The sequence below is a fragment of the Henckelia pumila genome, chromosome 2, assembly GCF_033568475.1.
Source record: "Henckelia pumila isolate YLH828 chromosome 2, ASM3356847v2, whole genome shotgun sequence".
In the NCBI taxonomy this organism is placed as follows: Eukaryota; Viridiplantae; Streptophyta; class Magnoliopsida; order Lamiales; family Gesneriaceae; genus Henckelia; species Henckelia pumila.
In genome coordinates, this window is record NC_133121.1 from 108,965,436 (window position 1) to 108,980,188 (window position 14,753).

Consider the following 14,753-nt stretch of genomic DNA (forward strand, 5'->3'; position numbering starts at 1 on the left):
GGCACGTTTTGGTAAACTTGCTTATTTGCATATATAATCATTAAAAAAATCAAGTTGTTTCGTAGATCACTTGACTTCACCATCGTGGAATTTTATAATTTGAGGGTACGTTATTGGTGATCTTCGTGCCTCACAAAGTAAGGACAAATTGATAGGATCGTATAAAATTAATATTATGTGTCACTATGGACATTTTTTCGTGCATGTATCTTTCAATTCACTTCATTCATTTTCTCTTTTTACCAACCAAAAGATCATAAAATACTTACCGGCACTTGAAAATTTGCCTCTAACATATCGAACATATGAGGAATTTAACTCTATTTGGGTTAATATTTTATCGAATCTTTGTCTTTTGATTAAGAGGTAAGTTAGATCCTACCTATACAAACATTGCACGTAATATTTGATTCTTTTGACCGAAAAAAACTTTACCTTTGAAATAATAATAATTAAAATTTAAAAATTTCTGTGTCTTAACTATTGAGAGTGATGATAAATTAATGTCAGAATCTTCATACTTAATTGGTGGCCCATTTTTCCAAGTGACGAAGCCTGTTTCTTAAAAGAAGATCAGCTTCAGAATATTGAATTTTCAAATAATATTTACGGAAAAATATACACGTGGTTTTGAAAATCAATATTGAAAAAAAAATAATTTCATTATGTTTTCTTCATGTGAATCGATAGATGGATATTGAAACACATATAAAGACATTAATTGGAATTAACTAATATCCAAATATATATGTATATATAATTTTGTCCATCACTGCCACCGGTAACATTGAACTTCGGCCATGAAAAACTCATTTGACGTTTCATTGAATCTCATAAATGACACACATTAGACCAGCTGTGATGATATTAACCAAACACTATCATTATTTTTTGAAGGGAGTTTGCTACCAAACTTCTTAATTTGGGTATGTGATTTTATTTTTAGAAGTTGCAAACTCTTCATAATCACTTATTTTTAGAAGTTGCAAACACTACCTAACTGATAGTAGTGGGCCTGTGATCGGTTGACCATTTCCACAACGGGAAATTACCAATGAAAATAAAAATTAAGATAGTGTTTGGAAAAACTTATAAAAAACAATTGTCAGATTTTTATTTCTAAAAATTCTCCCAAACATTACTTAAATACCAAGTTTATGCATCTATTCACCAATACTATTGTAAATAAGACATACATATTTTTTTTAGATCATCGATATTTTGGGCTGGAATTTGATTGTTGCCAATCTGGGCCGGCCCAAAGTATTTAACATTATATGAAACTCCCGCCTGCTATCATTTTGGCGGGGAAACAATCAAAACTCAAAATTGGCGCATTTGTTGGGACTACGGTAGGATGTAAATGAGATGGACAGTTCGCGAATTATTTGGGTCTTGACTCGTTAAAAACTCGTTCAAGCTCATTTAATGAGGCCCGTTAAGTAAAATGAACCAAGATCGAATTTTACAATATTCGGCTCGTTAGCTCGTGAACATGCTCGTTAACAAGCTCGTAAATCATTTCTTAGACGAAAAAATAATAATATTGATATTTAATTTATAAATTTACACTTTACTTATGAAAAAAAATTGAAAAATTTATAAAAAGTAATTTATTAGAATAAAATTAAAAATTTTAATAATAATATTATATTTTTTAAATATATAATTTAGTTTTTAATTAATTTAATGAATATTTAAATTTATATTTTAAATATATTAAGCTCGTTTAGCTTCGATAAAAGAACGAATAAGCTCGTGAGCCATAAATATATTCGTTAAATAAGGTGTGAATAAATAAACTGAGGGTCTGGGCTGGTTTACAATCCCTAGACTACAGTTCTCTGAAATCTCAATTCTCAATCATCGACAAATCAAACGAGGGGAGAAAATTGGAGAGAAATCAGAGGGATGCAATCGAAGATCAGCACCTTCTTCAAATCCTCTCCTTCTCTCCGCCAGAAATCTCCCGACCGAGCTTCCCGTTCCGATCATTTAGTTAGCTTCGGCGCCGAAAATTTGTTCAAAGAGCCTGATATCACTGTCACATTCAAACGAAAGAACCCAGAGTCCAATGGGTACGTAATCAACATTGATATTTGTTGGGATCTAGTTAATGTGATGCAATGCATTTCGCAGTTTGATTCCTTTTGGATCTTGTTGGTTTGCTTGAATTATTTGAGTTACTGCGTTTTTGGGTTCATTTGTTGATTCATTATGATATGTTGGGGGAAAATTTGTTGGTATTTGAAGTAATTTTCGCCATTTTTTTCATATAGAAAAGCGCAATCGATTACTATCAGCAACTGTGAGTTGATTCCCTTGAAAAATGATGTGGCACGTAGGCCTTTCAGTTATTCTTGTGCTTATGAAGAAGTCTTATCCGCTTCAACTTCTTTATTATTACGCTATCATTAGTTATACCCTATTTTTGATACTGGTTGGCTATGCCAAATAATCCCTATGTAGCCTGTACTTAGTGGTATCTAATAAGGTATACCCATATAATAAAGCACGTGTGATCTTTAGCTAAATATATCTATATATACTAAACTATAAAGTTCACTGAGCTTGTTAGTATTTTCTTGGATTTGTAGTGAGAATAACCATGCATCGAATCTGAAGGCATCGAAGGAATGCGATTCCGAGGGGAAAATGAAAAAAATTGGGCTTGTGAAGTGTAAAAATGTCTTGAACAACAAGAGAAATTATGCTCAGCTATACTTGGAGATCGGGCAGTCTGATTTTCTGCTACATACATGCAAAATCTGTGGGTTCAGGTATTCTACTGGGGATGAAGGTGATGAGAAGGTTCACAAGACATTTCACAAGAATTACACTCATGGGATCCCTTTCAAGGTTGCAAGAAACTGTTTGCATGATCAATTATGTATCTACAATTCACATTAATGGTTTTATGGCTTGATTTAAATTATGTCATTTTTCATCATTTCAAGGGTTGGCGCAGTGAAAGGATTATTGATTCGCTTGAGAAAGGACGTGTAATTTTGGTGCAAGAGGGTGATCCTGTCGCACAGCAAAACAAGGTTGTCCAAGGCTAAACTTTTCGCTGATTGCATGACTTGTATTCGGTACAGTTTGATGTATATCAATATTCCACTTTTCAGGTTCAGGATGTTGTGCACATGATGGAGATGGAGCTTGGAGAGGGGTGGATACTTCATAAGCAGTGTAAGGTTGCAAGCTGATATCATACTCTTGATATATTTATCCCCATTATTTGTTTAGATTTTAGATTCTTTATCATTCCTGTATCTTACAGTTTTATTAGCTCCAAGTGTCAACTTTTCTGACTTACTCTCCTTATCAGTTATCAGGGATTGTTGGTTTGATTGTTTTGTATATCTGGTCCTTTGTCATTATAATTATATAACCGAAACCTGCTGTTAGTTTCTCTACACGATCTGTATAAAGTATATTGTTTCCTGTTGATTGAACTGGCAAAATTTGCGGAATTCACTTGTTTGCTGCAAGTTGCAACTGGGGAGATATTTTATGCATTGTTTGTGATAGCAGGTATATATGTTTGTTTCATCCCAACGTATATCAGGATGTCTAGTAGCTGAACCAATAAAGAAAGCTCACAAGATTGTCCCAAGCGCAGTAGATGAAAAGTACAATAACGTGCCTGCAAAAGAAGAAAGAAGTTCAGTTTCACTTCTGTTTGGAGGTGTTAATCTTCAGAGGGAAATCATGAGAAAATCTTCTGCTAAACGTTCTGAAGAAGGGAGCCTTGATGGAGTGATTGTATGTGAGAAGGATGCCGTGCCTGCTGCTTGTGGGATTAGAGCCATTTGGGTTGCTCCCTGTAACAGAAGAAAGCACATAGCCTCTTATCTGATTGATGCTGCAAGGTATGTCAGGACTGGTATATTTGAAAAAAAAAATGCTGGCTTTTAATTCTTTCCATCAAATGTTATCAGAGTTGGAGGCAAATGAAACAATCTGTTTGAGGTTTTGGAGCTGGTTTGTACTTGGGATCAAATTGAGTCAAAATATAGCTTGGAACAAAGCTCCAAAACAACAGTTCCACCCCAAACCCAATCTGTAATGATCACGGGAGTCAAATTCCCGTTCAAAATAGTTCTTTTCTCAAACTGAGCTCGAACAAATCAGATGAAATGTCAGCTGAAACACGAATAGAAAAATTGAAGTTATATTCAATTTGATTCATGCTGCCAAAATGACTCCAACAGTTGAAGCAGTGTAGGGTTGCGCCATTGATGTGCATACCATGAGAAATGTGGCAATGACGCTAGAATTCTTGTCTAAGTGAATCTATAGACATTTTATAAGTAAAATTTTGTTTGTTTGTTTGTTTTCTTTCTTGATTATTTCTAACAATGCCTCTCCCATCTGTATATCCTGCTTTCAGGAAAAGTTTCTGCACCGGCGTATATCTCGAGCAAATGCAATTGGCATTTTCTCAACCCACCTCACTTGGGAAAGCTTTCATATCCAGTTATACCAGGACCACTTCTTTCTTGGTGTATACGACAAGTAACAGCGAATAAGAGACGATTAAACAAGTGTAGAACTGTAGAAGTAGTAACGCCACACTCCGAATATATGATCTGTCCTATGCTTTCAGAAAGTTGCATCGTTTCATGATTCGTATAATTTGAAATAATTTCGATCTCTGAAGGGGTTAGAAGCATCCTACTGACTCTATCTATTTCACAGCAATATTATGAACGCGATCTGTTTGTTTTGTGGTAGTTTGAGAAGAGTATACGGTATAACCTTCTTGTTCCACTGCCGTCTTGCTACACTGCTAATTCCCAGGCCTTGAAGGGTCCCTTCATGTTATGAGTTATGAAGATAATTTTATTGGAAGTACTAATAAGAGTAACTGTAACTAAACGTAGTTAAGTTGCACATTTTTGTTTGAATATACACATCAGATATGCGTATATTTGTAATTAGAGGAGACGATTTCACAAACCTTCGTTTGTGAGATGAATCGATTTTACTCATATTTAAAATAATGTGTCTTAGAAGAGTTTGTCTTTTCGAAAATGAATATGATCATCTACAAATGTAAGGTGGTATGGTGAATCATTTGGTCTCGTCCAGTGTTCTAAAAAACTTGATTAAACTTCGTTTAAGCTTGAAACTTTTTCAAAACGATGCGATCGTGGATGGCTCACATGTTGATCAAGTGGCCAAGGATCCGTTGGAGTTGCCAAGAGAACCAGTTACGAGAAGTCGAGCTCAGAAGTTCAAGAAAGCACTTCAATCTTTGATGTTGAAGATACAAGTGGGAGTTGGATTTCTTGACAGTCAATTTGGAGGATGTTATAATCTTATTGAGGTCAAAGGAGGTCAAGAAAGTGAAGAAATTGAAGACCACACTCGAAGCCAAGGCGCGCCCGCGCCATTATTTTTCAAAGAAGCAGCGCGCCCGCGCTTACGAATGCCAAATTGACGAAGTTTTGCGAACTCTCGGCGCGCCCGCGCTGCCTTATCGCGCGCCCGCGTCGTTTCCTGCGCAACTGTGGTGCGCCCGCGCTACACCCTAGCGCGCCCGCCCCGACGTATTTTACACACACCGAAGGTGTTTGTGTGTGTGCGAGATATTATGCATATTTTGATATTTTATGTTATTTTTAAAGTCTTTTATTCCTACTAGAAAATTTTAGGAGATATCTTTTTGATTTATTGTGCGTTATCTTTCAATATTTTGGGTTGTAATATAAATACTACAATATTCATTATTAATAAATGGTTAAGATTTCTGATTATTGATTATTCAATACAAAATTCTTTCTAGAATTTTATCAAAGCTTTTGTTTTACCCAAAATCAAACTTATCAAACTTTTATAGCTTTGTGGCGTTTGTCAATCGATTTTCAATTGGGTTGTCAAAGACAGGTTTCTTTGAAGGTCTAATTGAATCTTTGGTTGTTTTCTATCGTGAATTCTCTGTTGCTAGTTACAGGTTCAACTAGAGGTTGAGATTCCAAAATCTGTTACTTGTTTCAAAGTCGGGACAAAATCTTTGAATTCTTTTGTTATAGAATTGAGATGCGATTCTGAAAGGCCCGTGTCCTGATTTAATATTTAATGATCAAACAACCAGGATTAATTAATGTACACAGCAAAAACGAGTTAAAAATTTGCGTTTTGGGCCTACAGAAAATTCGGCATGACCTATTCGTAAATAGGACCAAAAAAAACTGTACAATACAACCAATAATATATACTCGAAAATAGAGACACAACCCCAATTTACACACTTATAGCCGCACTGGCCTGGACTAAACACATGCAGAGCCGGCAAGGCTCGATCACACAAATAACAATCCAAAACAAAGTCCAAAAATATCGATACAGATACACAGGGCATCACCCCGGCAAATATAAAACTTGCCAAACTGATATATACATATATTTGGGAACTCGACTCCACGTTTGTCTCACTGGGTACCACTAGATGACGCTCCACCAGATGCATCAAATCCCCCTGGATAACCTGCTATGGAATCACAAACAACCACAACATAAAAAGAAAACAAGGGTCGGATCCCAGTACGATGAACTAGAAAAATTACGACAAATATAACTGACATGAATAAAATCAAGTACAATGCAATGAAATGTAATGTAATGCGTGACAGGTATCAATGGAATAAGGGATACCAAATGGAGTCCAAATAATCGTATCACAATAATCTCAGTGGCCACCCATGCCAGGAACGCAGCAGACCTCGAATCATCACTGCTAATCCATACACGTAGCATCGGAGGGTGACAGGAGCGACCCGTCCAGCCTCATGCTGTCATCAGGAGTGTCGTACATAGCATTGGAGGGCGACAGGAGCTACCTGTCCATGCCTCATGCTATCTCAAGAGTGCACTAAACAATGTCACTCGCTCCATGATGACTCAATACATCTCAAAAGATCAATATCAATAGCAATCAAAGGAGTCAAGACTCAACGTGCTATGTAAAATTGTAAATGAGTGAATGCAATCATATAATCCACATAAGCACATAAAGCATGTTATCACTCATTACAAAATACTTAATATCATTACATGCCATTATAGGCGTCGTAATTAAACAGCTCATGCGTACCTCAACCAACACTTAATTTACCACAGAAATATCTCAAGTATTTCTCGAATAATCCAATCCTGTGGAAAAATCATTTACTGAAACTAAGTCTAAAAATCAAACTAACATTTCCAAATATTCATATTTCATATTAAATCATCCTATCAATGTCTAAATCTCGATAAATGACTCTAAAATGTCGCAATACCCAAAGGTAAATAATCTGAAATTTTCCAGAAAATTGCTCATACATACTAAAAATCATATATACTAGTTCTAACACAACTAAGCAACCGTATAATGATTAAAACAACTATAAACGTCAAAAATCCCAACTTATATAAATCTGAATTTTCCAAAATTCTACAATTAAGTCTGGAAATTTCGTTCAATACCTCAAATCCACAAAAATGTTGTTCCTACATCCAAAACACAACAATTATCAATTATTTAAATCAAAATTCAACCAAAAATCATATAAGTTGAACTAAAAATCGGCTCACCCCAAAACAATCTCTGAAGTTGCGATTAAGGACTCAAAACTAAACTCAAATCGTCTCTAAAGCAAACACCACGAAGACTGGCGATGATGGCGACGGAAATCGGCCGGAAAACGTGAACAGGGGGCGGCGGGTTTCCGAGTATTGCGAGGAAATATTACAAAAGCGGTATCAAAAGATAGGTCTCGTCACGAGGATTCCGGAACTATATTTACTTTTGAAATCCGGCCAAAAACGAAGGAGATACGAGCATTTAAAGCGACGGAAAAAGTTTTGAAAAATAAAGGAAAAAGGCGACGCAGAGAGGAATCTGGAGGAGAGAGAAACGGTCTGACTATATATATCCATATCTATTTAATTAGATATGTATTGCTTTAATGTGTGTCTTATTTTTATTTATTCGGGATTAAATCTTGACCCGGTTCGAGTTATTTCAACTCATGTATGCTCGATAAATAAAATATGTAATTTAATATCGTCTAACCGATATTTATACATACATATTTTAACACACAAATTAATTAACATATTAAAATTGGGTCCTTACATTTCCCCCCCTCTAAAAAGAAGATTTCGTCCTCGAAATCAAACACATATCAAACTTATATACATAGTGTTCAAGCATCTACCACTGAGAGTACATAGGAAAATCAGAGTACATGGCATAAGTCACCACATTGTCAAACAAATGAGGTCATTCTTGACGCATTCTAGACTCCAATTCCCGCGTAGCTTCTTCTCTCCCATGTCTACTCCATTCCACCATAACCAAATGAATCGTCTTGTTCCTAAGTTGCTTTTCTTTACGATCAAGAACTTGCACTGGATATTCAACATAGCTAAGGGAACTATCCAACTCCACATCATCAACCCTCAAGATATGAGAAGGATCTGGTTCATACTTCCGCAACATAGATACGTGAAATACATCATGTATCGCAGACAAACTCCGCGGCAAGTTCAAACGATACGCCAAAATACCAATCTTCTCAACAATCTCGTACGGACCGATATAACGAGGATCTAATTTCCCTTTACGCCCAAATCTCATAGTACCACGAAATGGTGATACTTTCAAGAAAACAAAATCGCCAACCTGAAATTCTAAAGGTCTATGCCTGTTATTAGCATAGTTGGCTTGACGATCCTGGGCTGTTTTCATTCTTTTCCTGATCAGTTCAACTTTTTCTTTCATCTCTTGGATAAATTCTGGTCCCGACAATTGTCGTTCTCCTACTTCTTTCCAACATATCGGAGATCTACATTTTCTGCCATACAAGGCTTCAAATGGTGTCATCCCGATAGATACTTGATAACTATTATTGTAAGAGAATTCCACCAAAGCTAATGATTCTTGCCAACCACCACTGAAATCCATCACAACAGCTCGTAATAAATCTTCGAATGTCTGAATAGTTCTTTCAGATTGACCATCTGTCTGTGGATGATAGGCAGTACTCATGGCCAATTTAGAACCCAAAGCTGATTGCAAACTAGACCAAAACTTAGAAGTAAATCTGGGATCACGGTCTGATACTATAGTAACTGGAACACCATGCAATCGCACTATCTGATCAATGTACATTTTCGCCATTTTTGTATATGTCCAAGTACGATCATATGGAATAAAATGAGCAGATTTAGACAATCTATCCACAATAACCCAAATGGCATCACAACCACGATTAGATCTAGGTAGGTGTGTCACGAAATCCATAGTAATGTGTTCTCAATTCCACTGTGGTACTTCAAGACTAAGTAACATATCACCTGGTCTCATTCTTTCAGTTTTCACTTGTTGACACGTCAGGCACTTAGCCACAAAGTCAGAAATATCTTTCTTCATACCTTCCCACCACTAATGGGCTTTCAAAATATGATACATCTTTCTAATTCCATGATGTACACTATGTCGACTACAATGAGCTCCTCGTAGTATCTCTTCTTTTAAATCTATCAAATTCGGAACCACAAGTCTACCATTATAACGTAAACATCCATCAGAAGCAACAATGAATCTATCTGACTGACCGGATGGAGTTAATTCTTTCAAATTATGAATGTATGGATCAATCTTCTGCGCTGCTTTGATTCTCAAAATTATTCGTGGTTCAACTTGAATAGATGAAACTATGAAATGATTACCTTTAGCTCGATAAGTCCATCCTGAAGTTCCCAAATACTCATGAAGTTTAGAAATAGTTAAAGATGCCAACATCTTAGTATGAACTTTTCTGCTCAAAGCATCTGCAATTTGATTCACATTTCCTGGCTGGTATTGAATATCACAGTCAAAATCCTTAAGCAGTTCCAACCATCGACGTTGTCTCATATTCAAATCAGACTGTGTGAATAAATATTTCAGACTCTTATGATCGGAATAAATCACAAACTGTTCACCGTACAGATAATGATGCCATATTTTCAATGCATGCACAATGGCAGCCAATTCTAAATCATGAACTGGATAACGAGTCTCATGTGGTTTCAATTGACGAGATGCATACGCAATCACGCGTCCATTTTGCATCAAAGCACAACCCAGTCCATTCAAAGAATCATCTGTACAGACAACAAATCCACCTGAGCCTGAAGGTAATGCTAGTACTGGAGCCGTAGTCAATTTTTCTTTCAAAGTCTGAAAACTAGCTTCACATTCTTCAGTCCACACAAAACGTCGATCTTTTTGAGTCAATATCGTCATAGGTCTTTCTATGCCAGAAAATCCCTTAATAAAACGCCTGTAATATCCAGCCAAGCCCAAAAAGCTACGAATCTCAGAGACATTGGTTGGTCTATACCAATTAAGAACAGCTTTAACTTTACTAGGATCGACAGATACCCCTTGTGCTGATATCACATGTCCTAGAAATAATACTCTATCCAACCAAAACTCGCACTTAGAAAACTTAGCATATGTGATGTTCTGAGTGTCTGAAGTACTAAGGTCAAATGTTCTTTATGCTCCTTCCTTGACTTAGAATAAATCAAAATGTCATCAATAAACACGATAGCAAATCGATCTATGAATTCTCGAAACACGCGATTCATTAAATCCATGAAAACCGCTGGAGCATTAGTCAACCCGAAAGGCACAACTAAGAATTCATAATGTCCGTAACGCATTCGAAATGCTGTCTTGAGAACATCTTCCTCTCTAACTCTAAGTTGATGATATCCGGAACAAAGATCAATTTTAGAATACACAGATGTACCCTGCAACTGATCAAACAAGTCATCAATTTGTGGCAAAGGATACTTATTCTTCATAGTAGCCTGGTTCAATTGCCGATAATCGATGCACATTCTCATCGTTCCGTCTTTCTTTTTCACAAATAAAACTGGAGCACCCCAAGGTGACACACTTGGTCTAATATAACCTTTTTCCAGCAAATCTTGCAATTGCGTCTTAAGTTCTTTCAATTCTGCTGGAGCTAAATGATATGGGGCTCGAGAAATCGGACTTGTCCCCGGCATCAACTCAATGCTAAGATATATTTCCCTTTGAGGCGGAAAACCCGGAATCTCCTCAGGAAATACATTAGGAAAATCCTTGACGACAGGGATATCTGAAACTTTCAATATCTCCTCCTTCGTCGCATCAAGAGCATAAATCATAAATCCTTCATTTCCTATCGACAATAATCTAAACATTTCCATTGCCGATACTAATGGAATGCGAGATTGTGAATCAGTACCGTAAAAATTCCACTTATTGCCATAATACGGTCTAAATCTCACAATTCCATGAAAACAATCAACAGTAGCTCTATAATTCATCAGTGTATCCATACCCAAGATACAGTCAAAATCAGACATAGCTAGTTTGATTAGATTGGTTATCATGATCTTATACTCAAATCTAATCACACAACTCAAAACTATCTCATTAGACATCAAGAAAACACCAGCAAGAGTAGTAACAGACACAGTATCCAATAATGGCGTAAAAGAAATCTCATGCTCATCAGCAAATGTAACAGATAAAAATGAATGAGATGCTCCTGTTTCTATCAAGATACGTGCAGGATACTCAAAAATATAACAAATACCTGCAATAACTCCCCCAGGTGCATCTTGTGCCTGATCCTGAGTCATGGCATGCACTTGAACCTGCTGTGGACCTGGAAAACGCTGCTGACTCTGAGGAGATGGATACCTAGGCTGATGCGTTGGCTGTACCGGAACATAAGGCTGTGTAGGAGCAAATTGCGGTACATGAGTATATGGCCTGAATGAGGGTCTTCCAGGAAACTGGCCAAACTGTTGTGGCTGAAATTGTTGTCTTCCAGCATTTGGACATACTCTAGACGAATGTCCAGCCTGCCCACAAGTATAACAAGTTCCTGGAAATCCTGTACAATGTGCACTCAAATTATTACCACCACATCTATCACAGTACACCCTACCAGACGATCCAACTGAACTTCCACTACGACTACCACTAGAACTGGAGGAACTGGACTGTGGCTTCTTTTTAAATGGCTTCCCCTAGCTTTAAACCAAGGTCTTTTCGCTTGCTGAGAAGATTGAATAGGCTGATATGAAGGTAAACCCATTGGTGTCTGCGAACTGCTTCCAGCTCCTTGAGGAACAGATACTGGGATTGGTTATGGTTCACCCCTGAGTAAACTCGCTTCAATCTTCTTTGCCTTTTCTACTGCTTTCATATAAGTCGATGGAGTTACAGTAGTCACCAAAGTATGGATCGTTCGTGTAAGCCCCTTCAAAAAATGTGAAGGCTTTGTCCGATCATTCTTTGCAACATGTGGGACATAAGGCAAAAGAGCAGAAAACTGAGAAGCATAGTCAGCAACAGATTTATTGCCTTGCACCAACAGATTAAATTCATCTTCTTTAGCAGAATAGTATGATGGTGGTGCATATTCCTGTGCAAATTGAGTACGAAATACTTCCCATGTGATCTTTTCGCCAGAAGCAGAAAGTGTTTCTACTGTCGTTTCCCACCATAGTTGCGCTCGGTCTTTAAGTTGAAAAGGAACTAACTTCAATCGAATTTCATCAGGATACTCTAGTCCATTAAACATATTGTTGAGACTTTTCAACCAACTAGCAGCTTTCTCACTTCCTTCATTGCCAAAGAACTTTTGAGGACGTAACTCCTGAAATTGAGAAATTATTAATCGTATTCCTCCCATTTTCTCAGTCAATTGGGCTACTGGATCAGCCTCAGCCTGAATCGATTTTCCTTTGTCAGGATTTACCCGTGGCTGTTGTTCCACCTCTAATTCCACATCTCTCGGAGGCTGAACAGCTGGTCGACCACGTCTTTCCCTGACAATATCATCACGATTTCTAATATTTTCTGCTGCAGACTCTTCTACAACTTCCTTTCCTTTTCTACCACTTCCTCCTGGTGCCATTCTACAGGACACAAGGATTTAAATATAGGCAGAAAGATCTTAACAAATACAGTACTATTATACGAACTCAGAGTTCTAATAAGAATTCATAAACTAAGTTCTAAAGCCAAGAACTACTGGTTCTATCAGATAAATTCAAATAATCAACACAACAAGTAAGTCACGTAAGAACAAGTAGTCACACACATACGCAACCATGTTGTTAGTGTCTAAACTCGAGTGTCCTAGACTCTAATTCGAGCATATCCCAGTTTATGCTCTGATACCAAATGAAAGGGCCCGTATCCTGATTTAATATTTAATGATCAAACAACCTTGATTAATTAATGTACACAGCGAAAACGAGTTAAAATTTTCGTTTTGGGCCTACAGAAAATTCGACATGACCTATTCATAAATAGGACATCCCAAAAAAAAACTGTACAATACAACCAACAATATATACTCGAAAATAGAGACACAACCCCAATTTACACACTTATAGCCGCACTGGCCAGGACTAAACACATGCAGAGCCGACAAGGCTCGATCACACAAATAACAATCCAAAACAAAGTCCAAAACTATCGATACAGATACACAATGCATCACCCCGACAAATATAAAACTTTCCAAACTGATATATACATATATTTGGAAACTCAACTCCACGCTCGTCTCACTGGGTACAACTAGATGACGCTCCATCAGATGCGTCAAATCCCCATTGGATAACCTGCTATGGAATCACAAACAACCACAATATAAAAGAAAACAGGGGTCGGACCCCAGTACGACGAACTAGAAAAATTACGACAAATATAACTGACATGAATAAAATCAAGTACAATGCAATGAAATGCAATGTAATGCGTGACAGGTATCAATGGAATAAGGGATACCAAATGGAGTCCAAATAATTGTATCACAATAATCTCAGTGGCCACCCGTGCCAGTAACGCAGCAAACCTCGAATCATCACTGCTAATCCATACACGTAGCATCGGAGGGTGACAGGAGCGACCCGTTCAGCCTCATGCTGTCATCAGGAGTGTCGTACGTAGTATCGGAGGGCGACAGGAGCTACCTGTCCATGCCTCATGCTATCTCAGGAGTGCACTAAACAATGTCACTCGCTCCATGATGACTCAATAATCCACATAAGCACATAAAGTATGTTATCACTCATTACAAAATACTTAATATCATTATATGCCATTATAGGCGTCGTAATTAAACAGCTCATGCGTACCTCAACCAACACTTAATTTACCACAGAAATATCTCAAGTATTTCTCGAATAATCCAATCCCGTGGAAAAATCATTTACTGAAACTAAGTCTAAAAATCAAACTAACATTTTCAAATATTCATATTTCATATTAAATCATCCTATCAATGTCTAAATCTCGATAAATGACTCTAAAATGTCGCAATACCCAAAGGTAAATAATCTAAAATTTTCCAGAAAATTGCTCATACATACTAAATCATATATACTAGTTCTAACACAACTAAGCAACCGTATAATGATTAAAACAACTATAAACGTCAAAAATCCCAACTTATATAAATCTGAACTTTCCAAAATTCTACAATTAAGTCTGGAAATTTCGTTCAATACCTCAAATCCACAAAATTGTTGTTCCTACATCCAAAACACAACAATTATCAATTCTTTAAATCAAAATTCAACCAAAAATCATATAAGTTGAACTAAAAATCGGCTCACCCCAAAACAGTCTCTGAAGTTGCGATTAAGGACTCAAAACTAAACTCAAATCGTCTCTAAAGCAAACACCACGAAGA

The 14,753-nt window shown here is 36.9% G+C and overlaps 1 protein-coding gene across 2 annotated transcripts; it reads left to right on the forward strand.

The window, feature by feature from the left end:
- The first annotated feature begins 1,821 nt into the window (after window positions 1-1,821).
- Window positions 1,822-5,651, forward strand: LOC140882896 (protein CHROMOSOME TRANSMISSION FIDELITY 7). Of its 2 annotated transcripts, none has more exons than XM_073289140.1 (6): window positions 1,822-2,078; window positions 2,598-2,859; window positions 2,958-3,047; window positions 3,129-3,197; window positions 3,538-3,875; window positions 4,397-5,651. In XM_073289140.1, the coding sequence occupies exons 1-6, from the start codon at window positions 1,912-1,914 to the stop codon at window positions 4,533-4,535; spliced, it is 1,065 nt and encodes a 354-aa protein (XP_073145241.1). In that variant the 5' UTR covers window positions 1,822-1,911; the 3' UTR covers window positions 4,536-5,651. The 2 variants fall into 2 exon arrangements, with proteins under 2 accessions (XP_073145241.1, XP_073145242.1); XM_073289141.1 differs by lacking the exon at window positions 4,397-5,651 and adding an exon at window positions 3,945-4,385.
- The last annotated feature ends 9,102 nt before the right edge of the window (window positions 5,652-14,753 follow it).